The sequence below is a fragment of the Lissotriton vulgaris genome, chromosome 2_1 (genome assembly GCF_964263255.1).
Source record: "Lissotriton vulgaris chromosome 2_1, aLisVul1.2, whole genome shotgun sequence".
NCBI lineage: Eukaryota > Metazoa > Chordata > Amphibia > Caudata > Salamandridae > Lissotriton > Lissotriton vulgaris.
Genome location: NC_141687.1, coordinates 1,668,145,887 through 1,668,171,889, shown reverse-complemented (window position 1 = coordinate 1,668,171,889; position 26,003 = coordinate 1,668,145,887). Strand labels below are relative to the sequence as shown.

General features: G+C 45.8%; 1 protein-coding gene across 1 annotated transcript in view; it reads left to right on the top strand.

Annotated features, from left to right (window-relative positions):
* The first annotated feature begins 2,805 nt into the window (after nt 1-2,805).
* Nucleotides 2,806-26,003, top strand: part of LOC147733055 (T-box transcription factor T-A-like) — a 73,647-nt gene continuing 50,449 nt past the window's right edge. Inside the window, exon 1 of the mRNA XM_086958906.1 lies at nt 2,806-3,361. Coding sequence (XP_086815032.1) covers nt 3,177-3,361 — 185 coding nt within the window. The 5' untranslated portion in view covers nt 2,806-3,176. The remainder of the gene's footprint in view (nt 3,362-26,003) is intronic.

Here is a 26,003-nt window from a genome sequence, read left to right as displayed (position 1 = left end):
GTGCAACCTGTGCCCAAACCAGTGTAAAAATACCAGAATAATAGAGTAATACTGTCAGACATTGTGCTGCATGACGCCACATCATTTGTCTATTCTAACCGCATAATGCAGTCAATCTTGCAGCATCATTTTCAGCATAATTTGGTCCTCCCCTGCCACATAATTTCTGTGCCCTGTCCATAGTACAAGGGTGTCTGCATTCTGGGCAGGACTGTTTTTGGGCAGGAAGGGACACCTTCCTGCCTAAAAACAATCCTTTGAGGCGTATGGCCACCACATGGAGGTTGTAGTGTCATGTGATCATGTGCAGTAGGACTCTTGTGGTCCTAGGTGGACTCCCTAAAAAGTTCTGTAATCAGTTGGAGGGTATTTGGGTGAGTCTGGGTGTGGTCAATGAAGTCTATGAAGCAGTTTATTCAGGTAATGGTTGAATGCCGAAGAATAAGACGTGTATTACAGAGCTCCGTGTGTGGCGCAGTCATTTGCGTGCTCCAGACCCGGAGGTGTGTCTTTCCTCTTTCTTTCAAAGCACTACTCGTACCACAGCTGCTTTCCACTCTTTCCTCTCCATCATCTTTCTTTCTGATCTCTTTACATTGGTCGAATAATCACTGCACTGCAAACAAACAAAAAAAACTGAAAAACATTGTCATTTACAACACCAATAGCTCTAACTTTCACTTATGCGAGGCCGATTGCATTGCAAATGCTTGTTTAATGTAGAAAGGCAGGAGATGGTGTGCAGACCGGAGGAGGAGGAGCATCGCCCCACTGGCTCAGAGCCCGCAGGTGAAAAGTAAAACAATGTTCTATCATCCTTTATTTTTCACCTGCTGGCTGAGCCAATGTGTACGGAGGGGGAGGCGTGGCCATGAGAGGGGGAAGAGGACTGGTTGGTACACTTCTTTAAGTACGCATGTGTGTTTAGCTGGCCGTCTTAGGTGCACATTTGGCTGCCTAGCGCCAACGTATGTACCCTTGCGCCGTGGTGCAAGGGTTCCTGCGTTGTAGGCAGGATTGTTTTTGTGCAGGAAGGGAAACCTTCCTGCACAAAAACCCACCTGAGAGACATTTTCCTCTTGTTATGTGTGCTGCAGAATACAGCACACGTAGAAGAGATAAAAATGAGGAGAAATAAAGATATTTCTTCTTGTTACGCCTCACTTAGGGACGCGTGGCATTTTGACGCATTCCCAGATCTACCACTGGGAATGCTCCAAAATCCATGGGTGGACGCGTGGGAACGCCCACCCTCCACCCATGGAACACCTCCCTGCAGGAAAACTCAAGGCATTGACTTGCGCTGCCATGCGGGTGGCCGTGCGTGGCTTGATAAATCTCACTTAGATTTTGCGTCACCCTTGCGCCTCTTCTGTGGTGCAAAACCTTGATAAGTCTGCCCCGGAGTGCATTGTTTTTACAAAAAACAAGGGAACCCAAAAGGTATAGTATAGGGAACTTGGGCAGTATCATGTTATAAAAACATTGTCAAAAATGGTGGGGTAGCAGAGAATTCATTATTGCGCTGAAAAGTTAAATTTCTTAGGTGAATTTACGAGACATTCAGTTTTATGATGCGCATGCATGGTAATTTAAAGTACTGGCATGGTACACATGTATTGGGTTGAACTATTGGGTCATTTACATTTATAAAATGATACATATTTGTGTACAGTCACAGTGATATTTGTTTATTACTCAGTGCGACTGGGCTCTTGTACACACACACACAGTCGCGAGCACACGCGCATGAAGAGGATACAATGGGTAACTGGCTAATATGCTCCTATTTTGCCATCAAGGGGTTCTGGTGACATCATACACGAAAAGGTCGAATGCCGAGGAACTTCAAAATGTCATCTGATCTCCAAGATGACATCATCATAGTGTGTATGTTAGGAGTTACTTTTTTTTATTACATGTTTATTTCGGTGCAATTAGCATAAACGTGTATTCAGAATAGTAAATGAAACACTACACTATACTCTTTGGTTGCTGCAGTGAAAATAAAATGAAACTATTTCAGTGTGTAGGTTAAGAAGGTGCATTTTTAGGGAAAAAAACATATTACTTTGTTAAAAAAACACTATTTGAAGTAGTCGGGTTTTTAAACCTGCAGCCAACAAGGTTCAGTTAACCCAGTGTGTCCTGTTTACAGGTGTAGTATTCGGGTTTGCGCATCTTTTATGAAAGGGGGAATTAGACAACAGGAAATAGTGAAACTTCTGAGGAAGTTTGGGCCTGTCCTTGTCTAAGGGATTAATTGGATGAGGGAAATATAATCAGGCTGTGATTAGGCATCCCATTGGATGAAATCCGTATTACCCACCACAGGGAAATAGTTTGCTGGCAGTGTCTTATAGACTGGTCAATAGTGCCCACGTCACACAGTGGGCCTCCTGCGTGGTATAGGCCGGTCCACAGCGTGTTGGCTGTTGGGTGCCCTGTCTGAGAGTCCGGTGTGTCTACAGGGCTGGACAGGTCCCTGCCCCCCCTGGCCTCCCCCATCCTCATGCTATACTGACCAATAGCAGCCTCTCGCAGAAGGGGGCGAGGGCGGGGCGGCGGCGTTTAAAGCCCCCGGAGATGCTTGAAGAGGTGTGAAGAAGGAAGCGCTGGAGAGAGGAGCCTTGTGTGTGGAGAGGGAAAGGGTCCGAGGGTGCGAGCGTGTGGGACTGCGGGTGGGGGAGGCGAAGAGAGGAATGGAGGGGTGTTGAAGACTCGGCAGCAGGACCGGTGAGGACCAAGGGAGCGCCCAGAGTCCGTGGAGAGGTGGAGAGTGAAGAGTTGCACTGAGGAGGGGAACCGGTGGCAGAAAAGAGGTGCCCTGAGGAGGGGTAGACGTGCACGAGAGAAGGTACCAGAGGAGGTGCAGAGGTAACGGGGAGAGGTGCACCGGAAGGCGCCAATGTAAACAAGCATTTGCAAAGCCAATAGTTCGGGTCTTTTGGGACCGTATAAGTGTTCAGTCAGAGCTATTGGTTTTGGAGAAGAGGTGCATAGCAGAGGTTCCCTGTGGAGCCGAGCACAAGAGGAGGCTGCGCAGAGAAGGTGACCCCGTGAATAAGAGGTGCTGGCCTGGGGTGCAGCCAGGAGCAGTGCACAGAGGGGACGAGGCGCCCGCGGCCCGGGAGAGGTGCAGCGGAGCACAGAGGAGTCCCAGCCGAGCCGGGAGGATGAGCGTCCCAACGGGGGCCCCCGAGCGCCTGGAGCACGTGTTCAGCGCGGCCGAGGGGGAGATGAAGGCTTCGGATCCCGGCGCCCCCCAGGAGCGGGAGGTGAGCGTCGGCCTCCAGGACAAGGAGCTGTGGGAAGACTTCCAGCAGCGCACCAACGAGATGATCGTCACCAAGACCGGCAGGTGAGAGATCGCGACACCCCCCTAGCACCGAGAGACCACCTAGCACCGAGAGACCCCCTAGCCGAGAGACCCCCGAAGACCCGAGCAGCAGTGCTTTTATTTATTTTATTTTAAAAGTTTTATATAGCGCTAGCTTGACCCGTGGGTATCAGAGCGCTTTAACTATACACAGGAGATAAAGGTTGCATTACAAAGCAAGATCGAGGAAGCAAAAAAGATATAGATAAACACATAATAATTAGGCAAACAGTGCGGCAGGCGGAGAGAGACAGTGCTGTGTTTTATCATTCACACCGCGGCCAGGAGGCACATTTCCCTTCTTGCACTAGGGCCCATGACACATTGGCTACGCTACTAGCAAGGTGGCACTTGGAGTGCGCACCGGTTGACGCGTTGATGTATGAGTGAAATAACAGCGGCTGGGTGTCCCTCTTAAATCAATGTAAAAACAAAGCTTTTGGCCTCAGTTTCCTCCTGCGCCTTGGTTAAGCGCCTTGAGGTAATTCAGATAAAATGATGCATGCAAGAGAAGCGTACAGCACAGAAAACACAACACTACACGATACAATAACACAAGAACATGGAACCTCTTAGGCCAACCAAAGAATACGGTCTTCACTCACGACAGAGTAGTAATAAATAACATCGTACCCTACAGGAGTCGCCGCAGTCTCTAAATTGTATGCACATAATTCCCGGCCCGCGACCACTACAACAGAGGGGTGTGTAATGTATGTGACGCCCTCAGACCCTGGTCTCGGGGGGATCCCCCATGCATGCCATAGAATGCAAGCATCCGAGCCCCCTGTAGTTGGAGGAGGCTGACTGGGACCCCCAAACCTGAGAGGGACGCCCCTGAAATCGCAATTACATAATATAAGGGGAGACCTTGTAACATCGCGTAGATTCCCACATCCTCCTTTCTAATACTAGGAACACTTCCCCGATGGAATGGAAGCCACTGATGGGAACCCCCTAATACTCAAGGCACCCCTCCACCCCAACACTGTCACGAAACACCTTGCCAAGTCCCCTCCACAACATGGGTCCCCCGCACCAGAGGCCCTCCCTGTGCCCGGGAGAGTCCTAATAAAGGGGCCAGCCCCCCTCCAGGGGAGAGGGCCCGTGCACAAGGACGAGCCCTACAGCGGGGCTTCCTCGTGTGCAAGGGAGCGGCCTCACCACGCGAGCATGCGTTAGCATCTCCTACAAATAACAGAAAACACTGAATAAAAGCAGCATGGCAAAGCCTGTAGGTCTGGCTTTTATGTGCCAATGCATGTACACACAGACCTTCACAAATGCTGCTTGCGTGTATTGGATGCATAGCTGCTGTTTTATATGTGTTGCATGCACAAGCACAGTTTTATCATATTAATGGGGTGGCCATACTGGTTATGACTGAGTGCCTTTCACCTTTGTAAGATAGTCCCTCATGCATTGCAAAGGAAGCGATTCCTAGAACGTGGAATGATACACGAAAAGATAATGGCAAGCAGTGAAGGGGAGGGTACTCTGGGTGGAGCCAACGTCCAGACTGTGTATTTGAAAGTTGGTAACAATACACCTGCAGACAGCTGCATTTTCAGCCAGACCTGAAAAGAAGAGCGCTATTACTCAAGGGCGAACCATTAGAGAGGCTTCCTCTGGGCAAGAGATACCCCACCCCATACTCAAGGGAGATCCCTTATTACAAGGGAGAGGTCCGAGATTGTTTCAGCTACAAGTAAGATCCCCTCTAATAGGAGGGAACACCCTCGGGCACACTGGGAGCCCCACATCGAAGGGAGACCCCCTCCAATGCACTGGTACCCCTAGTCCAAGGGCGAGCCTGGCATCTCTATATGGGAGGTCCCTCAAGCACCCCGAGCGTCCTAGAAGCAGAGAGACCCCCAATACACGGACCCCCCAGTACCAGGAAGGGTTAGGGTACACTCAAACTCACGGACCCTGTAGCTCACGGTTGAAACCCCTCACACACTCCCCCATCCCTCCCAGTACAAGGGAGAGGAAGGGGTTTCACCCTCTAATACGTGTATTTTCTGGTAAATAGTTAGGTACACGTGATTTCAGTCGGGTTTGGCGAGGTGTCTGTCGGATGTTTGCAGACAGACAGGAACTCACTTTAAAAATGTTGGTTAGTTTGCATAATATTTTGTTTTCTGTCACATAGTGCCCCTACCAAACCGCATTCCTCTCCATTTCCACTACCCTTCAAGCCCCTCTCATGTGCCCTGCTTTTAGTATAATGTATTTTATCATTATATGGCGCCTGATTGTTGGGAAATATGAAGCTCAAACATCCCCCTCCCGCCCCCCCACACATCTTATTGACCAAGGTACGCCTCAGCAGAGAGCCCCTCAAACACACTGATCTCCCCCATCGTGCATTCTGGGATTTGTAGTTCTCATTAGAACCATGGGTTTAAATTCTCAGCAGACAGAGTGCAACTGGCTAAAGCTGTCACACATGACACGGGGCGAGCTGTCAGCTAAGATTACATGGAATGGGACTGACTGTTTCCAAGCACTGTCGGAGCTTAGTTTCGAGGCACCCCTGACAGGTGGCTGTCTCAATCACCCCAATATTTCAGACACAAATCTGCCATGTGGCTCAGTTTTGTCCATCAGTACTGGACTGTCAGAGGTTAGCCTGACACGAGACTGGTGTGAATGGGACACGTCGATGCCCACAGACTAGTTGCATTAAGGCACCACTATTGAACCTCATGGCCTAACAAAATGGAGATTTTGTAAAATATTCTTCGGACCAAAAATCTATCTGTAATGGAAAGCAAGAATCGGGCATATTCTGTACCCCAGCGAAACACGCAGCCTCTCCCCCATCACACCCTAGTACATGACCCCCCAACATCCGAATATGGACCAAACCCCCGCTCAGATTTTCAGGAACTGTCTTTACATTTTAGAGCTTTGATGGCACAGGGATAACATTTTCTGAATTGTTTTGTAGTTTACATATAAAACTCCGACTTAATCTTTACTTTTTCAAGACGTTTCACTCAAGTAGAAGTTCTTCTAAAATTTGCAAATGTCTGGCTTGGATAAGTTGTGTATACGAATATTTGCGCCACTTATTTTAATTTCACAACTTAGCCCAGGAGCCCGATCTAATAGGGATTTAAATATCCTTTCTTAAAGGAGCTATTTGAACTATTAAATCAACATCAGTTAATCGTATTAACTGTACAACATTTTTTACAATCTACTCTGCAAACGTATTTTATTCGATCTCTTCATTTGTCAAAATAGGAAGACCATACAGTGTACATGTCATTAAAACTGTTTTGCGATGGTTTGCAACTGCATTAAGATCTGCACTGAATTTCAGTCCCAATAGATTTTACAGAACGATAGTATTTTGAGGAAATTGAATTCCATATTCACAATCTTCTTTTCCCATTTGCCCTCATGTACCTTTTTGTAGACATTGTATCCCTCCATTTGGAGTTCACAGTCCCTATGCGGCCATAAGGGCTCAGACCTTGCACCCATCCGTGCCAGTACATGTCAACAAGACCATTGTTCTCGGAGCACACTTCACTACTCAGGACCCCTCACGGACGGCTGGAGATGATGCCACCGCCGATTAGAAAAATATATAACCAACTTGACGTTAGGAAAGGCCTAAAACTATCCATTCTTGGGTCTAGCATGACAGCACAGCTGTCACCCGATATTAAATGAGCAAGAGCTTTCTGAATTGCTACTGAGAGAGGGTCTTAGGCTCCACCCACACATTGATGAATTTAAGTATAGCTTTTGATTGGGCAAAAAAAAATGTGTGCTTCCTCTGAAAAAATACTTTTTTATTGCACTTTTTTCCAAGTGGAGAAGCTTATGCTCAATACTACAGGACTGAGATTGTTATGGTGGCAAGCCAATGATCAGGGCTTTTGGCTTCAACTGCTTTTTATGAAGTTACGATAAAGACAGTAGGCCTGAGGTACTTATAGTGAACTGCATATGTAAAAGTCAGGAATTTAAGGGTGGATTGTTAGTACTCTTTATTCAAGCCTGCAGCGCGGCGTTTGATATGTGGAATCACACAGATTACTGTAGTACGCAAGGGTATAGGTGGTGAATACCCCTTCTGACAAACCTTGGGGATACAAGATTTGCACAGTAATAATTCTTGTAAGGCCCTCTTGATAGAGACAATAATTTGCTTTGCGTTGGGAAAAGCAGTTGTTAAAGCTAATGGACCTGTAATGGCAGATTGTTGTCACACTAGTCTGTCACAAGTTGTAAACAGGTATTTTACATAAAATCTCACAGATTACTGGGTGAGGCCAGAGCTTTGGTGTTGGTCAGTCTATCTGACAAACCCTGGGGGTAGAGGATGTGCACTCTCATAACGCTTGTCAGGTTCTTTAAAAAAGATCTAAATAGATTGTATATTGTTTTGCCAACTGTGCACTTTTGTCCATGTTTGTAATTTTAGAACTGAATGCATAATGTTTGCCAGTTAATGTGCACTTCTGAAGGTCTGGGTTGTGTATGGTGTCAAGCCATTGGTGGGTGACAAACTAATGATAACGTTTATAGGTCTTATTGGTTCATGAAAAAATGAATTAGCCAGATCTCATAGGTTTGATCTGTTTGTTACAAAACGTTATGACAAAGCAATAATGCCTAATGTACGTATTGTGCAAAGCATGTGTTAATGGTATAAGGACTTTAAGAGTGGTTTGTTACTGTACCATGCTAAAGTCTGCAGACGTCTATCTTGTTACTTGCAGTCTCATCGATTATCTTTTTAGGCAACGTTTTTGGTGCGGATTGCCACCTTTTCGCGCCCTAGAGGTAGAAGATTTGCACTGTAGTAATTCTTGATAGAATGTTTGGAGGGCCTGATAGGCTTAGTTTTGCGCCAGGATCTTGTAATCAAAAAGATTCATGGCCAACTTTATCAAAGGATAGCATTGCCCTTGCACCACGGAATGGGGCGGCAGAGAGATGCAACTGTTAAGATAGATTTATCAAGCATTTCAAGCAGGCGCGGCCGGCACCGGTACCCGAGGTGGTGCGGGGATGGGGAGTAAGTCGACAGAATAGGATTTATTTTGTTAGTTTTATTTTCCCTATTCCGTCGTCTGCCCGCCCCACCGCAGTTACCTGTGCTGGCTGCACCTACTCTCAAGGCCACGTTGAGTGTCCCTGAGTGGCAGGATAAATCTAAAGTAACGCAACACAGCGCAAATCATTGCTTTGCGTTACTCTGCCCCAGGGAGGCGTTCCATGGGTGGTGCGTGGTTGTTCCCACTGCAAAACGCTTTGATTTTGACTCTTTTCCAGATTTACCATTAGTGTTAGACCCGGGAATGCATCAAATGCCACGCATCCCCAGGGGAAGCATAACGACGAGAACTATCTTTATTTCTCCTCAGTTTTTCCTCTTTCTATGTGTGCTGCATTTTGCTAGTTTACATTTTCTAAAAAGCCAAAACATTGATGGATTTTTATGTTTGATTTTTGATTAAATTATTGACACCTAAATGGGGCCAGGGACTGTGGTACCCAGACATTTTAGGTGTCAGAGATTTTTGAGTCAAACATTGGAATTGCCTAACGGCTAGAGCGGTCAACCTCGAAGCAGAACCCTGGTTCGAGTCTCAGCAAGGACACTCAACATCCTGTGATTCTGGGCAAATCACTTAATCTCCCCGTGCCTAACAAAAATGAATGTAATGCAAGTGGTGCTGATGTAAAGCGCTCTTATACCTTTGGGTTGAGTTTGTGCTACATAAAACAAAAAAAAGTCAAACTTCAGGGTATGAAGGTTGCTTCAGATTCACAAATCTAATTTAGGATTTGACAATCTGAAGAAAAAAAATAGAAATGAAATGTTTCCCTAAAGGCCATGCATATGGAGCAATCATTGAGGGCAGCTGGGGAGGCCTCCCAACCCCCGCTGTACATGATTAAAGGCAATGGGAATGATGGTTGTCTGCCTGTGGTGGGTTGGGCGCAGGGTCTGACCACAAACACTTTCCAGTGGTGGCTGGTTAACTTTAAAAGTAGTGGGGGCATAAAACAAAATCCTAAAGTTGCTTGTGCAAGCTAGAGCTGCAAGGTGGGGTTAGGGGAGATTCTCCCGCTCAATTGTTTTAAAAATGGGATAACGTGATGCATGTCCATGCAATTCCCATAAAATATTGACAACAAAGCACCCGCAATGCCCTCTCTCTCTGCAGTGTCATGAATGGGCCAGCTATGCAGGTCCATAGATGCTGTTCCTGTGCAGTGCAGTGTACCTCCTTGTGCCAAGCCACTCTAGGAACAAGTGGACACAGGGAGTACACAGAGAAAGGAGGTAGGGATTGAAATGGGTTTGGGAAGAAGAGTATCCCTCTCTCCCTTTATTCCTTTCCTCTCTATCTTCCTGTCTCTCCACCAGCTAATTCAATTCCATTCTTTCAATCCACTCCCCTTGCCCTCCGAAAATGGCTCAATTTTCCGACTCTTCAATTGCCTCTCCAAGTCTGCACATACCTCCACTCAGTCCCTCACATCACTCCTTTCTCTATCTTCCCTCCCTACTTGCTGTCTTATACAGAAGCAGATCATTTTTCCACGAAAAGGAAAACAAATATAAAAGTGATTCTGCATTGTCAGTCCGGAGACCCTGGAATCCAATATTTAACATTGGGTAGTAGTGGTAAATTGTAATTTAGTCTTATTTATTTACATTTCTGGAGCGGAGGCACACCAATGCAGTACTCCACACATCTTTACTGAAGTCAGCGATGCTGAATGGGGTACAAAAGCTTTAAATTATGGAAATATAGCATGTTTCCTGTCAAAGTAGAAGACAGGGTGGCTGGTTACTATATCCGTCCCGCCATTATAGAACTACCATGGTAACAGAAAGGTATTCATTCGCGCTGTTAAAGCACATTTCATTTCCAGCCGGTGCATTCATAGGCTTCAGAGGGAAGAGCATGGTGGCCCACTAGCCCACTGACGAATGGCATTAGTGAAATGCAATATGGTTGATCCTAACTTCATACTCCTACCTGTGATGGCTGTGTGTGGTGGAGGGGGGATGTGGGGGGTTGGCGTTCACAGGTTTGGTGTGTGCGCCACTGCCTCCCTTGAATCTTGGATCATGGGACAACTTTCCAAGCCTCTTTATAGACAGTGCAGCTGGGGAGCCCTAGTAAGGAGTCTTCCACAGGCTTTGAGAACAAACAAGCACAGTGGCGCCAGCTGCTGAACAGGGGTGGTGGTGCAGGGCAGGGGCGATGAAAAAAAAAGAACACTTACCTGTGAACAGTAGCCGCCTCTCTTCCCTTCCTGGCAGCACGGAGCAGAAGCAGATAGGCTCCCAGCCTCCCCTGAGCCAATCATAACGCTGCTGTCAGCCTCCCCTGAGCCAATCATAACGCTGCTGTCCCCAGCCTGACAGCAGCATCATGGTTGGTCTGAGCGGCGGTGGCTGGGAGCCTGAGACAATTCTCCACCCAGCTGTGCAACACAGCCGGGTGCAGAAATGCTAAGTGCTCATGTCTGTTTGGGCGGCCCAAGATGGCCGGCCAAACTGGCATGCGCACTTATGGTGCACATTTATCCTCCTCCTCCTCTGACAGCCCGCGCGACTTAACCTGGCTCAGAGTCCGCACTGAAAAATAAAATGATAATAACATTGTGTTATCATTGTTTTATTTTCCCTTTTTTAAACTGCTCAAACAACAGTGGTGCGACGCTCCTATGCCGCTGAACAAGCATTGTCTCCTCTCAGCTGATTCAGCTGCCTGGAGGAGGAAGAGGACTAGGGTAAGATGGGGAACCAAAATCAACCCTAGCAAAAATGTTCAAACCAGCCCTGCTCCCTTCCTCCGGTCTAATTTCTCTCTTCTTCCCTCTCCTTTATCTTTTTCCTATCATCTGAAGCACCTGCTGTGCCTGCTTTAAATCCCTGGGAGAACTCCAGAGAGTTTCCAAGGTGCCAGCTGTGGCACTCTGCCTTCAAAAACCAGCCTCCAGTGGCACCAGCCCACTAGAAAAATGTCCTGCGGAATAAATGGGCAGTGCGGGCCAGATGAGGAGAGCTGCAGGCACAGTACAGCCTGTTGATCTGAGGCCTTGGAACATCGGAATAGCATAGGCATGCATGCCAACCCTTCCGATTCAGATGTGAGACTACCGATTTCAAGGCTGGTCTCCCGTCTCCCGATTCCTGCATGCAGAAACCTGATTCCTCAGGGGCTGGTCTTGTGTGACTCAGAGTATGCACTGTCAGTAACCTGTTCTTGCCGGTATAACATTTTTGTCACACTCTCTCTGCCTGCCATAGCTTCTTCTCCATACTCTTGACAGGTAAGAAAAAAAATATTTTTGCTTTTCTGATATCCGACCTTACAGCACCATACATGACAATAGAGCTGATAAAGGCCCAGTGGCGGCCCCTGCGTTTGGCACCCGCGGCGGGCAAATGTACAAACGGGGGGGAGATGCTGGTGATGGCGATTCCTGACTTTGCCGCCAGTGACGGCTGCAGGTAGGAGCGGGGTGGGTGAAACCGCCGCCCCCAAAAACATGTGCCGCCTGGGATGGCCGTCCCCACCCTCAATAGAAGTCAAAGGGGGAAATACTTTCTCCCAATATTTTTTTTTTAATCTCCCACTTTCCTCTTATAAAATGTTGGCATGTAGTCATAGGGCAGGCACTGTGACGAGAATCAGGCAAACCAGCATTTAAGAAATACCAACACCCACCTCAGTTGCTACCCTGTCTAGTATAAAAGGTGGCAAGCTGGTGCTCACCAAAATACACTGCACACGTTTCACCGAAACCAGAGCATGCACAGTGTATCTCTTTACAGCAAATGAATGGCTAATGACGTCAGTCACATCCAGACTCGTCCGCCCTCCTACCTCTGCACCATTCAGTGAAACCCTCCACTTTCCAAACTGGTCATAGAGTGAGGTGGTGTCAGTGAGCCTTACCGATCCCACCCTGAGAGGAGTTAGGAAAGGGCCATACTCACTTATTGACTAACAGCCTTGGGCATCAGAGGGATTCAGCAAAAGGCACCAGGGCTGCATCCAGTCAGTGATGATGCAGTGTGTGACAGGAGGAAGAGACCCTACAGCCCTGGCAGACCAGATACAACAGGCCCGAAAGCAAGTCAGCCTTGCAAATCCTGCCACTGCTGGCACATACTCTGTAGCACGCGCCAGTGAAAAGTGCAATGAATCTGCTGCTCCTCATCCAGAGCGAGGGTCACAATAACAAAGCAGTATGGTCATAATTATTTAATTGTAAAACACAATAGTCAGCAAATATAGAAGGGGTGGGTCCCCCAAACCTCTTCTTAATGAGCCACCCCTGGGGCTTGCCCGTCCACTGCAGATTGGTCACAGGGATTGGCCCCTGGATTCGAACATCCTTGCAACTGACCCATGTAGGTATTTCTAACTTTCTTTTTTTGCAGCAAGTGATTGTTCCCACCACACGCTTCCTAGTTCGGTTATATATTAATTATTACAGATGTCCCTTTATCAATTATGTCCTCCTGAGACCCCTGTATCACACTGAGGGTTGAAACGCCGCCAGTAACGGCATAACTAACAACTACATTGTACCATTGCACTGTCATTCTACTATGAATGCATCACAGTCACTTCCTTTTGGCCACTCTTGGATGGGAGAAGGACCTTCCTCCTGTGGTGGCTCTTCGGATGCGGGCGACGGCGGCGAGGGCGTGGCCGGTCGATCGAAGCTGGCGTGTGGGAGTGTAGAAGTTGAGGCGGCTGTTGAGGTATCCTGGGCCTTGGTTGTGTTGGGCTTTGTGTGCGTAGGTGAGGAGACAGAAGGTGATTCTCTTGTTGACCGGGAGCCAGTGCAGGTCTCTCAGGTGTCCAGAGATGTGGCTGTGTTGGGGGATGTCGAGGATGAGTCTTGCTGAGGTGTTCTGGATCCGCTGGAGTCTCTTCTGGAGTTTGGCAGTGGTTCCGGCGTAGAGGGAGTTGCCGTAGTCCAGTCGGCTGGTGACGAGGGCCTGGGTGACCGTCTTCCTGGTCTCGGTGGGGATCCACCGGAAGATCTTACGTAGCATGCGCAGGATGTTGAAGCATGACGAGGAGACAGCGTTGATTTGTCTGGTCATGGAGAGGGAGGAGTCCAGGATGAAGCCCAGGTTGCGTGCGTGGTCTGTTGGTTTGGGTGCGCTGCCCAGGGCGGGGGGCCACCAGGAGTCGTCCAGGAGTCGTCCCAGGCACAGAGCTCTAGTGGTCTTTTCGACCCGCCTTCCGCAAGACACCTGATAGGTCTGGCTTCCACCACCGGAGCAGTTCACCAAGTTTTAGAACTATAGGTAGGCCTCCATTTGGAGGAGGCCTGAAAGACATCAGAGACATTGGTGCGCCCTGGTGGTATGGACACAAGGATCTGGGCACCTGCTTTCATATACTGGTGGGGGCTGTTCTGCTCCATTGTCAGACTGTCTTCCCCCCGGGGCACAGTCAGCTAACCCGCCACGGGGGCCCGGGCCTCCTGTGGGCATCCAGATGAAGAACTGTAGTGGGGATTCCCGGTTAACATAGTAATGCTGCTCTGAGGTTTTCCTGTGTGCAGTTAAAGATTTTACATTATCTCTACTGTTTACTGTTAAAGGTTTGAAGTTATCCCTACTATTACTGTTAAATAAAAGGTTTTGAGTTATTCTTACTGTTGTGGTTAAATTATAGGTTTTGAGTTATCCCTACTGTTGTGATGTTGCCTTTTTACGTTTGTGGTGTTTTCTGACAGTGAGTGTGATGTGGGTGCTGGTGCTGAGGCTCAGGATTCACTGCATGTTTGGGGATTCGGGGGTTTATTCTGTGTGTAGAGATTCTGCGGGGGTATCCCTGATAACAGTCTATTCCATTCGTGGTATACTTTGAGGTGAAAATGGGGGGCCTTGTGGTTTCTTCAGATGCAGAAGTGGCACTTTATGATGTTTTGAGGCCCCCGCCTTTTGGCTTTCTGGTGTAAGCATTTACTTGGATTCCTATGGGATCCTATGGCTGAGTTCTTTCCCCATCAGGTGCCACCTGTACTTTTGTGGTCACCCCGACCCCTTTGGGTGTGCTTTTGCCAGTTTCTTGCTCCCTCCACCAGAACCATGGGGAGGGGAGTGTTGGCAATAGTCTATCCACTCCTGGCCCAGGGATATCTCCCATGTGACCAGCAGGTACAATTGCCTGAGGAGGTGCCCTGATGGTCGGACATGTTATGCGTCCTGGCCCAGTATTGGGTAACAAGGAGGAGGCTCCTAGTGCAGAAAATACAACCCTTGGCTGGGTTCCGCTTCATCTGGGCTGCTTCCTCCTTTGAGGAGGCACCAGCATGGTGGTGGAGGCTGAATTTGGTACCCCTGAGCCAGCCTTTCCCCTAGCCTCGGGGGATGTGATGGTCTGGTGCATGTCGTGATCCGGGTATCCGATTCCCTGTGTTCCCTACATGCTACTGCTTTGGCCGTTTCTACGAAGCGATGGTGTGCCCGGCCGGTCTACTATCATGCAAGGCTATACAATTTTAGTAGAATTTCCATATAACTCCAGACTGCTCCTGTGAGAAGCGCTCATTGGTCCAGGGTTGCTCTGGCTAGCATCCCAGAGGAGTGGGCGGATGTTGTTGGTCCGCAATAGAGGTGGGGGAGTCCAGGGGAGGATCAGGCTATAGTTTCGTTCTCAGTTAACTCAATGGCTATTCTCAATTTGGACAATAGGTTCCATCCCAATATACTGATCAGTGCGGAGAAATAGCACAACAGCTTTTACCTGATCTTATTTCCCCCTATTTCTAGCTCAAGGAGTTCAGTGAGAGGGACTTTGGCCATGAATTCTGAAATCCCCTGTATCATGGCAGTGGTCTTTGATAGAGGGACTGCTCCTTCCCATAGGCATGATCTAGTCACCCCGGTATCCACTAGAAAATGGTATTGTGTTTTGCTTATGAGCATTGTGACCACAGGCCCCCCTCAAGGCTTTCCGGGGCTGTCAGGAAGTTGAGCATGTTCTCATGTGCCTGGTGGTCTTTGCTGAGCACTCCCTATCTATCCCCTGGCTTGGCAGGCCCCATTCTAGACTTTTGCCTTCTCTGTCGGACTCGGAGGAGCTGGGGCCTTCCTCTTCGCTGCGGCTTGTTCTGTGGTTGTGTATGGTGCGTGTTGGGGTAATCCCTCTGTCGGTCTACATTCTTAGCAGTGTCATTTGCAGGTCTCTCTTTTGACCCCTGTGTCTGGTCTGTTTTGGTACAATCTATGGTATTGGTATTGAATGTGCCCCCTTTATGCTAGGGAAATGTGCGTATCTTAGTATGGGCGTGTCACTCACAGCAGTGTCTTTCTAGTCTCCAACCCTGGTTGGGGAACTTCGCTTGCATGTGGTCTAATGGAGTCTCCATGAAGAATTGGGAGATGTGTCTGTTTTAAAGGTTTGCTTTTGGTTATCTCGAGATTTTCTTTAAAATTGATTCCCAATTCTACTCTTGTTTGGGGGAACTGTGTACACGGGGGTGCCACCAAAAACTCAATCTACTGTTTATGAGCTCAAAAAACAACCTGATGCATCGACAAAAATTGGTTAACAGAGTAACAGAGACAATAATGCAATGAAGCAATAACAACTAGTAACAAAAGTCCAATTGTCATTCAGTGCAATGCGGATTGTTTTGCAGCAGAAAACTAGCAATCATGAACGTTTGAGTTGAAAAGAAAGTTATCTCTAACAAACATAGACTTATTAACGAGACAGAACATTTAAACATGCAGCATTATTTACAAAGTTTCACCAGCACCACAATATCAATAAATGTATAAAAATGGAACAGATGTAATAGAGACTAAAAAGGTTTACAGAATTTCTTTTTATTTTGTCGAAAAAACAGAGCCCCCTCCTAGTGCCTATAGCCCAAGGACAGGGGATGCTCTGTGCAGTACGTGGAGCTGGATGAGCCTGATAGTCTGTCACTGCAGGATCCGCGGACAAAAATGAGCAACAATTTAAATGGAGGAACAGGAATAACCTGATAACTACTAGCCCTCCGCGGCCAGACACAAGACATACCCTAGTCACCCAGGTCTGAATCTTTTCCCTAACTGCCGAAATACACCCTATATTACACCCAGGGGTTGTGCGTATCGCTACCTACTGCCCAGTGGTCCAAGTGGAGAGAAAAAAGAGAACACCTCTTGCTTTTTTCAGGTGAAAGCAGTGTTGAGACAATAGCCCTAAGTACTTTTATAACTAAAAAATCAAGTTTGAGATGTTGGCTCTTTATCACACACAGAGCCTATGCAAACCAACTTGCCACCACACCCATCGGTCCAAGTAATCCCCTACTGACACCCAGGGACTTAGTATCCTCTGAACCACACCCAGATGTACAAGCGATCCCTTACTGATACAGTGGGACGAGCCGTACCCTGCACCCAGGGTAAAATACCAACAATTGTACCTACCTTCGCCTTCTTCTTGCGTGAGAAAAAACAGAAGTAATATATGCGCTTGTCCTAGTTTGCCTCACGGCGTTATTGGAACTAAGGATCAGATGTAACTCTCTTACTCTCTGGCGGCTGCCTCTGGATGGACCACTGCCCCGTGGATACAGCACAACTTCTAATCAATGATGGTTTCTGTTCACCGATAATTTTGCATTGATGAATCTGTTAGGGTGGGGTCCTTCCTTCAACAGCAGTCGGGCCCGATGAACAAATCTCTCCTGGCTTGCTTGCCAAAATGTTGCTCGGATATGAATTTACCTTAAATAAATAAATAGACAAGAGGCGTTTGGCAAAACAGGAACAGGTTGATTTAATTAAATGCTGCTGCCAGAAGAGTCGGGACAGAATGCGTCTGCTCTAAATCTCTTGATGAACAAAGTTTTGGCCGTCCATTTATACAATTCATGAAGTACAATAAAACAATTTTCTACATTCCAAAAAAGCATCTCAGTTGTAAATCAACAAATGCAGGCATCTGATAAGGACACAGATTGCTCTTGACCTCAGGGAAAGCTAGTGTGGGCCAGTGTATGTGTGTCCAGATGTCCAGCATGAGGAGCGTCTGATCACTATGTGCCTGTCATGTCCTGATTGGATGAGTGTGCCTATCTGTATGTGGTACCTAGCTTTGTGGTATTTCTGGGGAACACTAGCCTTTGGCAAAATGAGTTTTATTTCGACCAGTTATCTCAGACTTGTTTTATCTGTGGAATCGATCAGGGCTTTTTCCTGGGTACATGTTTGGCTTTGGTTGATGGGGTACCGCACATGTGACCTATTACTCAATAGGCACGGGCATGGGTCGCAGGACCTGCCTGACCATGTATCTCTGACTTGTGGTTGACAGAGAGGTCACCTTGGGTGAATCCGAGAGCAATGATGTGAGTCCATTGGAGCATCTAAAAATAATATGGCAGCCACTGGTCTTATTTTTACTGACATTATCATCATTATGCACACAGCTGTCATTTTGTACATTGATATCGTTTGTACTGGTATTATTGACGTGATGTTTGCTCTGGTCAGAACGTACTTTGACATTGTTCTTATTCGCGACAATGATATTATCTTATAGCCTTGATGTAGGAAATGAAAGCAGTGGTGCAGGTGAACTTTATTTTAGGATTTTGTTCTGTAGCATTATTCATGTTTATCATATTTTCAATTGTGTAAAATGCAACAGCTTTTGAAGTTTATCAGGTACTTGACTGGGGAAACCACCGGCTCAAATTAAGCACTGATTATTACTGCATATGTCAACGGCATGGCTACCTATTACCCAAAGATCATTACTGTCCAGCTAAATGTATTGCTTTGGAAATGCACACTTCATTTATACGCTTTCAGAAAAATAAAACTTTTAAATATTATGTTATACATTTTTTATCAAGTACACTGTCGCACGAAGATCTCCGAGCTCTATAAGATCTCTGGAGGCAGAGCTGGGGTAAGATCCAAGTCAAGTAAAGTATGAATTAAGTGGCAGATTTACAAGAAACTGACGCATCTGTATAGATGCGCAAGTTTCCTAGCGCCTGCATCAAATGTCCTTGCGCCACCATGGATGCGCTGTATTTACAATACAAGAAATTCTGATGCATCTGTTGGCCCAAAAGTCACCATTGCTGGAGTCATGGCACAAGCATGACGCAACTCCAGCAATGTATTTTGAGGCCTATACTTACAGTACTGCATCACTCCTTATGCCTGCTTCAAGCAGGCATAAGGTTTTACCAGGCCTTCCTGAGTGGGAACTTCCACCCTGCATACATTATACCTGATGCAGGTATAACTTGACGCAGGGCTTTACAACGTGACGCATCTTCCTAGATGCGTCACGTTGTAAAAAGGTTGCATAGTTTGCGCCACCGTTGCATCCAAAAAAAGTGACACAACGGCGCACAAGGAGGCGCAAGGGGCTTGTAAATCGACCCCTGCATATTTAGGTGTTCAATCTGAATTTGGATGGCAGAGAGGTCCATAAGGATTGAGCTAAAGTGTAGAAAGCACGGCCCACTCTGCGGGTCATTCAAAATCCAGGATCTTTAGACTAAGAACTGATTGAAATTTTGAAGGATTTGAGTCGTCTTCCTCACTCCAGGTAATTACGGATGCTGTCTCGAGTCGTGAACATTTCACCTACAAATCATTGATTCAAGCATATTAGTCTGACTAGCTCAGCGGAAGCAAAACAATATTACCACAGAGAATGTATTCATCAATCATACTAAAGTCCAGGACTGGAAACAATGTCCGGAATGGTCTGGAGGGAGGTGGTCGCCCTATCTGTAACCAGTGAGGCAGGGAGAGATACACTTGGGCACAATTCCATGCAAAGACGATAGACAATGCAAAGCATCTTAAAATAATTTAAATCCTGTATGGTTAGCCAATGGAAATATTTCAGGAATGGGGTTCGACAAAACAGAGGCTCTGATGCAAGCTAACTGATTTTGATAGGGTGAGAATTTGTTGAAGACTTGATGCCAAGGTAGGCACCATCATAAGTTGACCTACAGCCAGTTAAGGCCATGGCTATGGTTTGGCACCCACATAAGGAGAGATGAGAAAGAATGGGTCAGATTTTTCTCAAATAAAGGAACAGGAAGAACTAACAGATAAAATCTGACAATCCATTTGAAGGGCAGAATCAATTTTAATACCCAAGACTTTTTACATATTGGGTCCGATTCACAAAAGTAATCTGAGACAAACTCCTAACTTTATGACTTTCGGTATTCACAGAAGGCATTTAGAAGTACTAAAGTTAGGATTTTGTCTCAGTTCAACTGAAGTTTTGGTCTTAAGTTAAATTTAAGACAAACTTAAGGTTAACTGAGACAAAATCCTAGTCGTAAAGTTAGGATTTTTTCTCAGTTAAACTTAAGTTTGTCTAATTTTAACTTAAGACCAAAACTTAAGATTAAATGAGACAAAATCCTAACTTTAGTACTCCTAAATCCTTCTGTGAATACCGAAAGTCTCAAAGTTAGCATTTTGTCTCAGATTACGTTTGTGAATTGGGCCCATTGAGAAGGTGTTCGAATAGGCCCACAGTCTGCGAGCCAATGAGAGTCACGCCATTAGTCTACTCCGTCAACTCTGACTCCACTCTTCCCCTTTTCCCCCTTGCACCACCCAGTGATCAAAAGTTTCAATTTTCTTGGTGTTAAATTTTAACCAATGGTAGACCATCCATTCTCAAACTTGAAACAGAAAGACAATGCTACAGTGAGGCATCTTCAGGAGGGACAAATCTTCTATGCATGAGCAACAATTGGGTGTCGTCAACATTGACATATGATTGTAGACCACGAGAGAGGATAAAAAGAGTGAGCGGCTTAACATTCAGGTGAAACAAGCAGGGAGCTAGGACAGAGCCCTGAGGAACACCCCAGGAGATTTTACTCACAATAGAAAATAAGGGGCCTCAAATTAACTTTGAGATCTTGCTGAAAGAAAAGATGTAAAGCAGTTCTGCACCGTTTCAACTTTATCAGCGTGGTGCACCTCCTTTAAGAGCAGTGTATGGTCGACAGCGTCAAAGCCACCGACGGGGGCAGTAAAAACAAGCCATTGACACTGTTGGCGTAAATAGAGCGCAAATGTTAAAACTAAAAAGGCCTGGTAGGTAGAGTTTCTGAAATATAGTCGAAACACAACCTAATGTTTGACTTTGGGAAGACCGGCAAACAAATGTAAGTTTATAGGTCCAGGTCGAGAACTTTATGGAAGGACTTGAGTCTTCAGGGATACCACACAGTTGTTATAAGGGTCTTACTGATGGATGGGATATAAAGTCTCTGTAGCTTCCAAGCAAGCAGGGTATCTCAGCAGGACTGGTTCTACCCGTAGTCATCGGGTCAAAAGGACCAGTTAGATCAATGATCAGAGAAAAGAAGAGATATTAAAGAAACAGGGGCTTTTTACACAAGGTGACAGAGTCAGTAGTTCTGCTGTTCTTGATTAATGAGTGGTTTCCTACATATCGAGGACATCTTTAGAGCAGACTTAAGTATGCTCAGCCAAAAACGTAGGCGTTTTCAAAAGGGGCCAAAAGAAATCTTTCGTTTCAAGTTCATCACAATCATTGGTTGTGGACCTTTAGGGGCTCATTTATGAGATTGTGATGCAGTGGAGCACACCAAGTCACCTTGCTGTGCTGCTTCACAGGGAAAGGGCAGAATGTGTCGTATTTAATATGGCGCATTCCTGTCTTTACCCTTGTGCTTGCTCCCTTTTGGCAACCTAGTGCCAATGCAGGCATCTTTGCATCGTGGTGCAAGGGTGCCTGTGTTGCATGCAGAATTGTTTTTGTGCAGGAAGGGGCACCTACCAGCATAAAAACAGTCCTGGGGGCATATTCCTCTTTTTGTGCCTGCTGCAGTATACAGCACACATAGAAAGAGGAAGAAACAAGGAGAAAGAGCGATATTACCCCTCGTTTTGCCTCCCCTGGAAAGGTGGAAGATTTTGGAGCACTCCCAGGTTTACAAGTTCTTGTAAGTCTGGGGATGCGTCAAAATCCATGGGAGTTGCATGGAAACACCCATGGAATGCCTTCCCAGGCCAGAGTAATGCAACACAGTGATTTGCGCTGCGTTACTCCAGATTTGTGAAGCCACTCGGAGCCACGCAAAGTGGCCTTCCATGGCTTAAAAAATAAATTTGACGTATGGTTTGCCTATCTCTTGCATCACGTTGCGCGGTGCAAGAGTGACGCTAACCGGGTCATGAATATGCCATTTAATCTTTTTCAGGGTGGAAGTAAATGGGGAGTCTTTGGCAGCTGAACATGGTATGGTCTAAGCCCACCGATCAATGTTCAGATAGAAGTAGAAAGGTTTGGAATGTTGTGACACAGGATTTGGTCTACCCTGAAAAGACTCAAAAGTTATTGCAACTCTGCAGGAGAATAATGTTGCTAGGCAGGCAAAGTCACTACTATTTACAAAACTCTAAAGTTTCCCAGGTCCATCTATGAGCAGGTCATCCAGTCCAATTTTTTTGCTTCAAATGCCTGGACTTGCAATCCTTAGTTTCCCATAGTAAAACCAGGCCCGCAACCACAATGCAGAGCAAAAGGCTGAGGTCTATTAACCAGTCACTCTGGAGTACTGTGCACTCCAGAGCTGCACATCTGTGCTTAGTAAACTCTTACTGAGAGTCACCAGATTCTTTGTAGAAGGAGATGGGCCCCTGTGGTACATTCACCGCAAGCCCCAATACAAGCACCCTTAGGTTAAGTTTGCAATTCAAACTCTTTTGCAGCACTGAGGAAAGGGGTCCAATACATAGTCAGTTCTGGGGTAGCTGGTCAGTGGTCCAGCTCCAATGACCTGTGCTGGCCAATATTCGGGTTCCCAGTCTAGCAGGCACTGGTTGGCTTCACAGGTCTTTTCATGAAAATAACCGGTATCAACAGGAGCTTGATGCTGATTACAGCACCAACTCGACAGCTACAAAACTACATTTTTGCAAAAGGTTTTGTGGAGTAATACAAGTGTGCAAAGGATCTTTTTCGGTTATGCAGGGCGATCGCAAATAATGGTGACCTAGGAATCATGACAATTTAGCCATAGGCAAGGGTAACTGACCTAAGTGAGGTTTGGCTATTTATCAGGAACAAAAAGAGGCATTCCAAAGGGTCTCTTAAGACCAAACACTCCAACTTCCAGATTGCGTCCATTGGAATTCCAGATAACTTCCCAACAGGTCAATGGACCTTTGCCACCGTTTTTCGAACGGAACTGGAACGAGATATTCAAATCATGCATATATCATCAACTGTCAGATTCTTAATGTACAGTCAATGATGAGAAGTTGATACCGTTTTCAAAACCTTTATTTATCTTAAAGGATTAGTATAATTTGTCATCTTTATTTAGATTAGTTCCGTTTATAGAAATGTCAAATAAAAGATTGATTAGTGACAGCATAAATCATTAAAAAGTGTTCCGTAAAGGAAAATTGTCACAAAATTAGCCACCCTGAATTGAACCCATGAAGAGTTCCTTTTTTGGAAAAGAGCAAAGTAGAACTTCCCAGAAAGAGTCATTGTGGAAACTCAGCTGAGTTTCATACAGTCGCAGTAGCAACCATCAAAATATTAGTAAAGGAGGAAAAGATGGTTTCACTAGCATTGAAAATAGGTTTGGATCGAGTAAAGAATCAAGTCACCTTTAACAATAGCTGTTGGTAACAAGAATAAGGGGTCTCTGCAGAGTCAAAAGGGGTCTGAAGACCACAGTTTTTTCTCTCTAGATAGGAACACTTATTAATATAAAATCACACAATAATGTAAAAAACTTCAGCAATTCTTAATAGTCCTCCTCCAATGGAAACTGCTCATCTGATGGTGTTGTCAACTTCAGATGCCCCTTCTCTTGATTCCCACAGTAAACATCCATGCCAGTATGTTGTAAAACTTTATTGAATACACTTGTACCATGGAGGAAAGTTCTCAAGCAAACCTTCTTACCTAAGCTTGAAGCTGCGCTCTGTGTCCATTAAGCAGGTGAATGAATGAATTTAGAATTGTAGAGCCTGAAACTTAGCCCAAGGGCGTTAAGGCACTAGATGCAAGCATCAGGAGACGGAGAGAGGAAGAACATGCTCAAACTAAACAATCACGAAAAAGCAAGGTCTTTAAGGCCTTGTGAAATAGTGGAAGAGAGACCAGACTAGAAATTTCTATTGGAAGAGAATTCCACAGTTTGAGGGCAGCAGTAGAGAAAGCTCTGCCACCCCATTTAACCTTCTTCAATCTGGGAACAGCGAGCACATTTTTGTCTGAAGTCCGAAGGGATCTGGTGGGTGCATAATGCTGGACAATCGACTTGATGCCTTCAGAGCCAGAGTCATAAAAGTCTTCATGAGTCAGGCAAAAAATTGTACGCTTTTACGCTATCTACAGGCAAATGTGGAAAGAAATAATACTAGGCAGTATCCATCATTTTTGCTTGCGGATGTAACTTCATTCTTTTTTTAGTGGTACTCTGGATAGTACTAAATCATAGTTTGAATAAAAATATTTGAAATGTCCTTACCTATAAACAGGAGATTGCCTAAGACAAAGGTATGTGGTAGTATGTGACTTCAGAAACTGAAGTCGGTAAGTGTGCACAGACATAGCAATCCTTGACATCCATTGCATTATTATATTCTTGTACTAATCTAGAATAAATATTAGTAGAATAGTCATCTTTCTTGTAACTCACAAACATTTTAGTAAAAATACAATACCTAAAATGATGTGTATGTGTATTAGGGACATTGGTACTAGGGGCTCTGAATCATGTGCTAGGTAACATCCTAGGTACTATTGTAATCATTATAACTGTTAATTCGAAAATTGCGCCTATGATACATTTACACTTATTTCAAATGCAACACATTGGTCAGAGTCAGTAATAGAATAGCTTTCTGTAGAGGCTTAGCAGACGATCTTTTCAAAGCTGTGGAGTCTTTTTCTATTCTTCTTATTAGTGCAATTCCCTAACTGATAACATAGCCGCTTAACCGCGGCGGCAATTCCGCCGGGGTGCGGCGGTTTTATTGAGTGGGGGGGGGCTGCGGCGACCAACGGATGTGCGCAGCATTACAGAGGTAGTGCTTGCGACGGCCGTTGGCCGACGGGCGCATCGAAGGGGTTAACCCTACTCTGTGTTCTTATAAAATGTTATCCTTATTCTTCTGTAACTTTCTTCTCTGACCTAGGTTAGTCTTCAGTAAAACAAATAGCTAAACCAATAAACATCTAAAAGAAAAAGTTCATAGCTGTTCTTTTTGCATTAAGTTCGTTTTTGCTTTTCAATTGAATTTTCCCAAATTGTAATGTCTCTGCAGTTCAAGGTGGTTCTAACAATTCAGGGTTCACAATACACACATTTTTCAGAGTAACATTCAGTACGGCATTCACGCAGTAAGACCATTCAGGTTCAGAATATCTTCGGCAAGGTAGTCAAGTTCTTCTAGACCTTCTTAGAACTTGATCATTTGTGTCAAGATCACCTTTGTCTTCGGTTTTACTGTCCTCATGCACTGTTTCTGAAATCCATGCTATTGATGATCTTCTCCTCAGTCTCTCTTTTTCATGATTTCTTTTCCACTCTGCTTGTCGGCAAACTCTTTTCGTCCCAGAGCTCATTCCTTAACCAGGATCTTGTTCTTCTCCTTGATCAGTTTCACAGATGCTTTCAACACGTGGTTCAGTCTCTGCTTTGTCTTTGTCTGAAACCTCGATGTTATGTTATGTTATAGAGCCTTGGTGTCATTATTAGTAAGGACCTCTCGATGAAGCCCCACATTAATGCAGTGGTTTCTTCTAGTTTTTTCCACCTCCGCAAAACTTGTAAGATCTCCCGCTTCCTCACCACAGAGGCCCTTACCTTAGCCCTTCTGGCCCTCGTAATCTCCAGGATCGATTACGCCAACTCTCTTTATGTTGGCATCCCTTCATATCAGCTGAACCGTCTACAGCTGGTCCAGAACCAGGCTGCAAGATTGATTTTCCACCAACCCAGACACCATCATCTTCGCCCTATGCTCAAAACCCTTCATTGGCTCCCAGTAGCCAAACGTTGTGAATTCAAACTAGACTGCATTACCTTCAAGGCCTTGGCCGGCCTTCGTCTAGTCTTTATTTCCTCTCTCCTCCTCCATTATTGCCCATCTCGTAATCTGCGCTCCTCCCATCTCGCCCTGCTTACGACCCCTACTTTTAAGCGCAAAAAGCATGGGGGCCTCAGATTCTCGTTTCTTTCCCCTACCTGTTGGAACTCACTTCCTCCTGAGCTGAGGCTTACTACTTCCTATGCCCACTTTAGGTCCTGTTTGAAAACTTTCCTGTTCCGCTCAGCGTACGACTAACATCCTCTCTTTTCTCTCACCTTTTACCGCTAAACTTTTTTTCCCCCCTCTGCTCTCAGCGCCATGAAGCCGTCTGGTGTATGTGCGCTTTATAAGAATTTTTAACATAACATAACATAACATAACATGCTTTCAGCACGTGGTTTAGTCTCTGCTTTGTCTTTGTCTGAGACCTCGATACCTCTTTGTGTTACTTCAGGCTCTTGTACTTGTCTTTCAGCTTGTTGATCTTCACCTCTTTCTTCTCCTTGTGCTTCT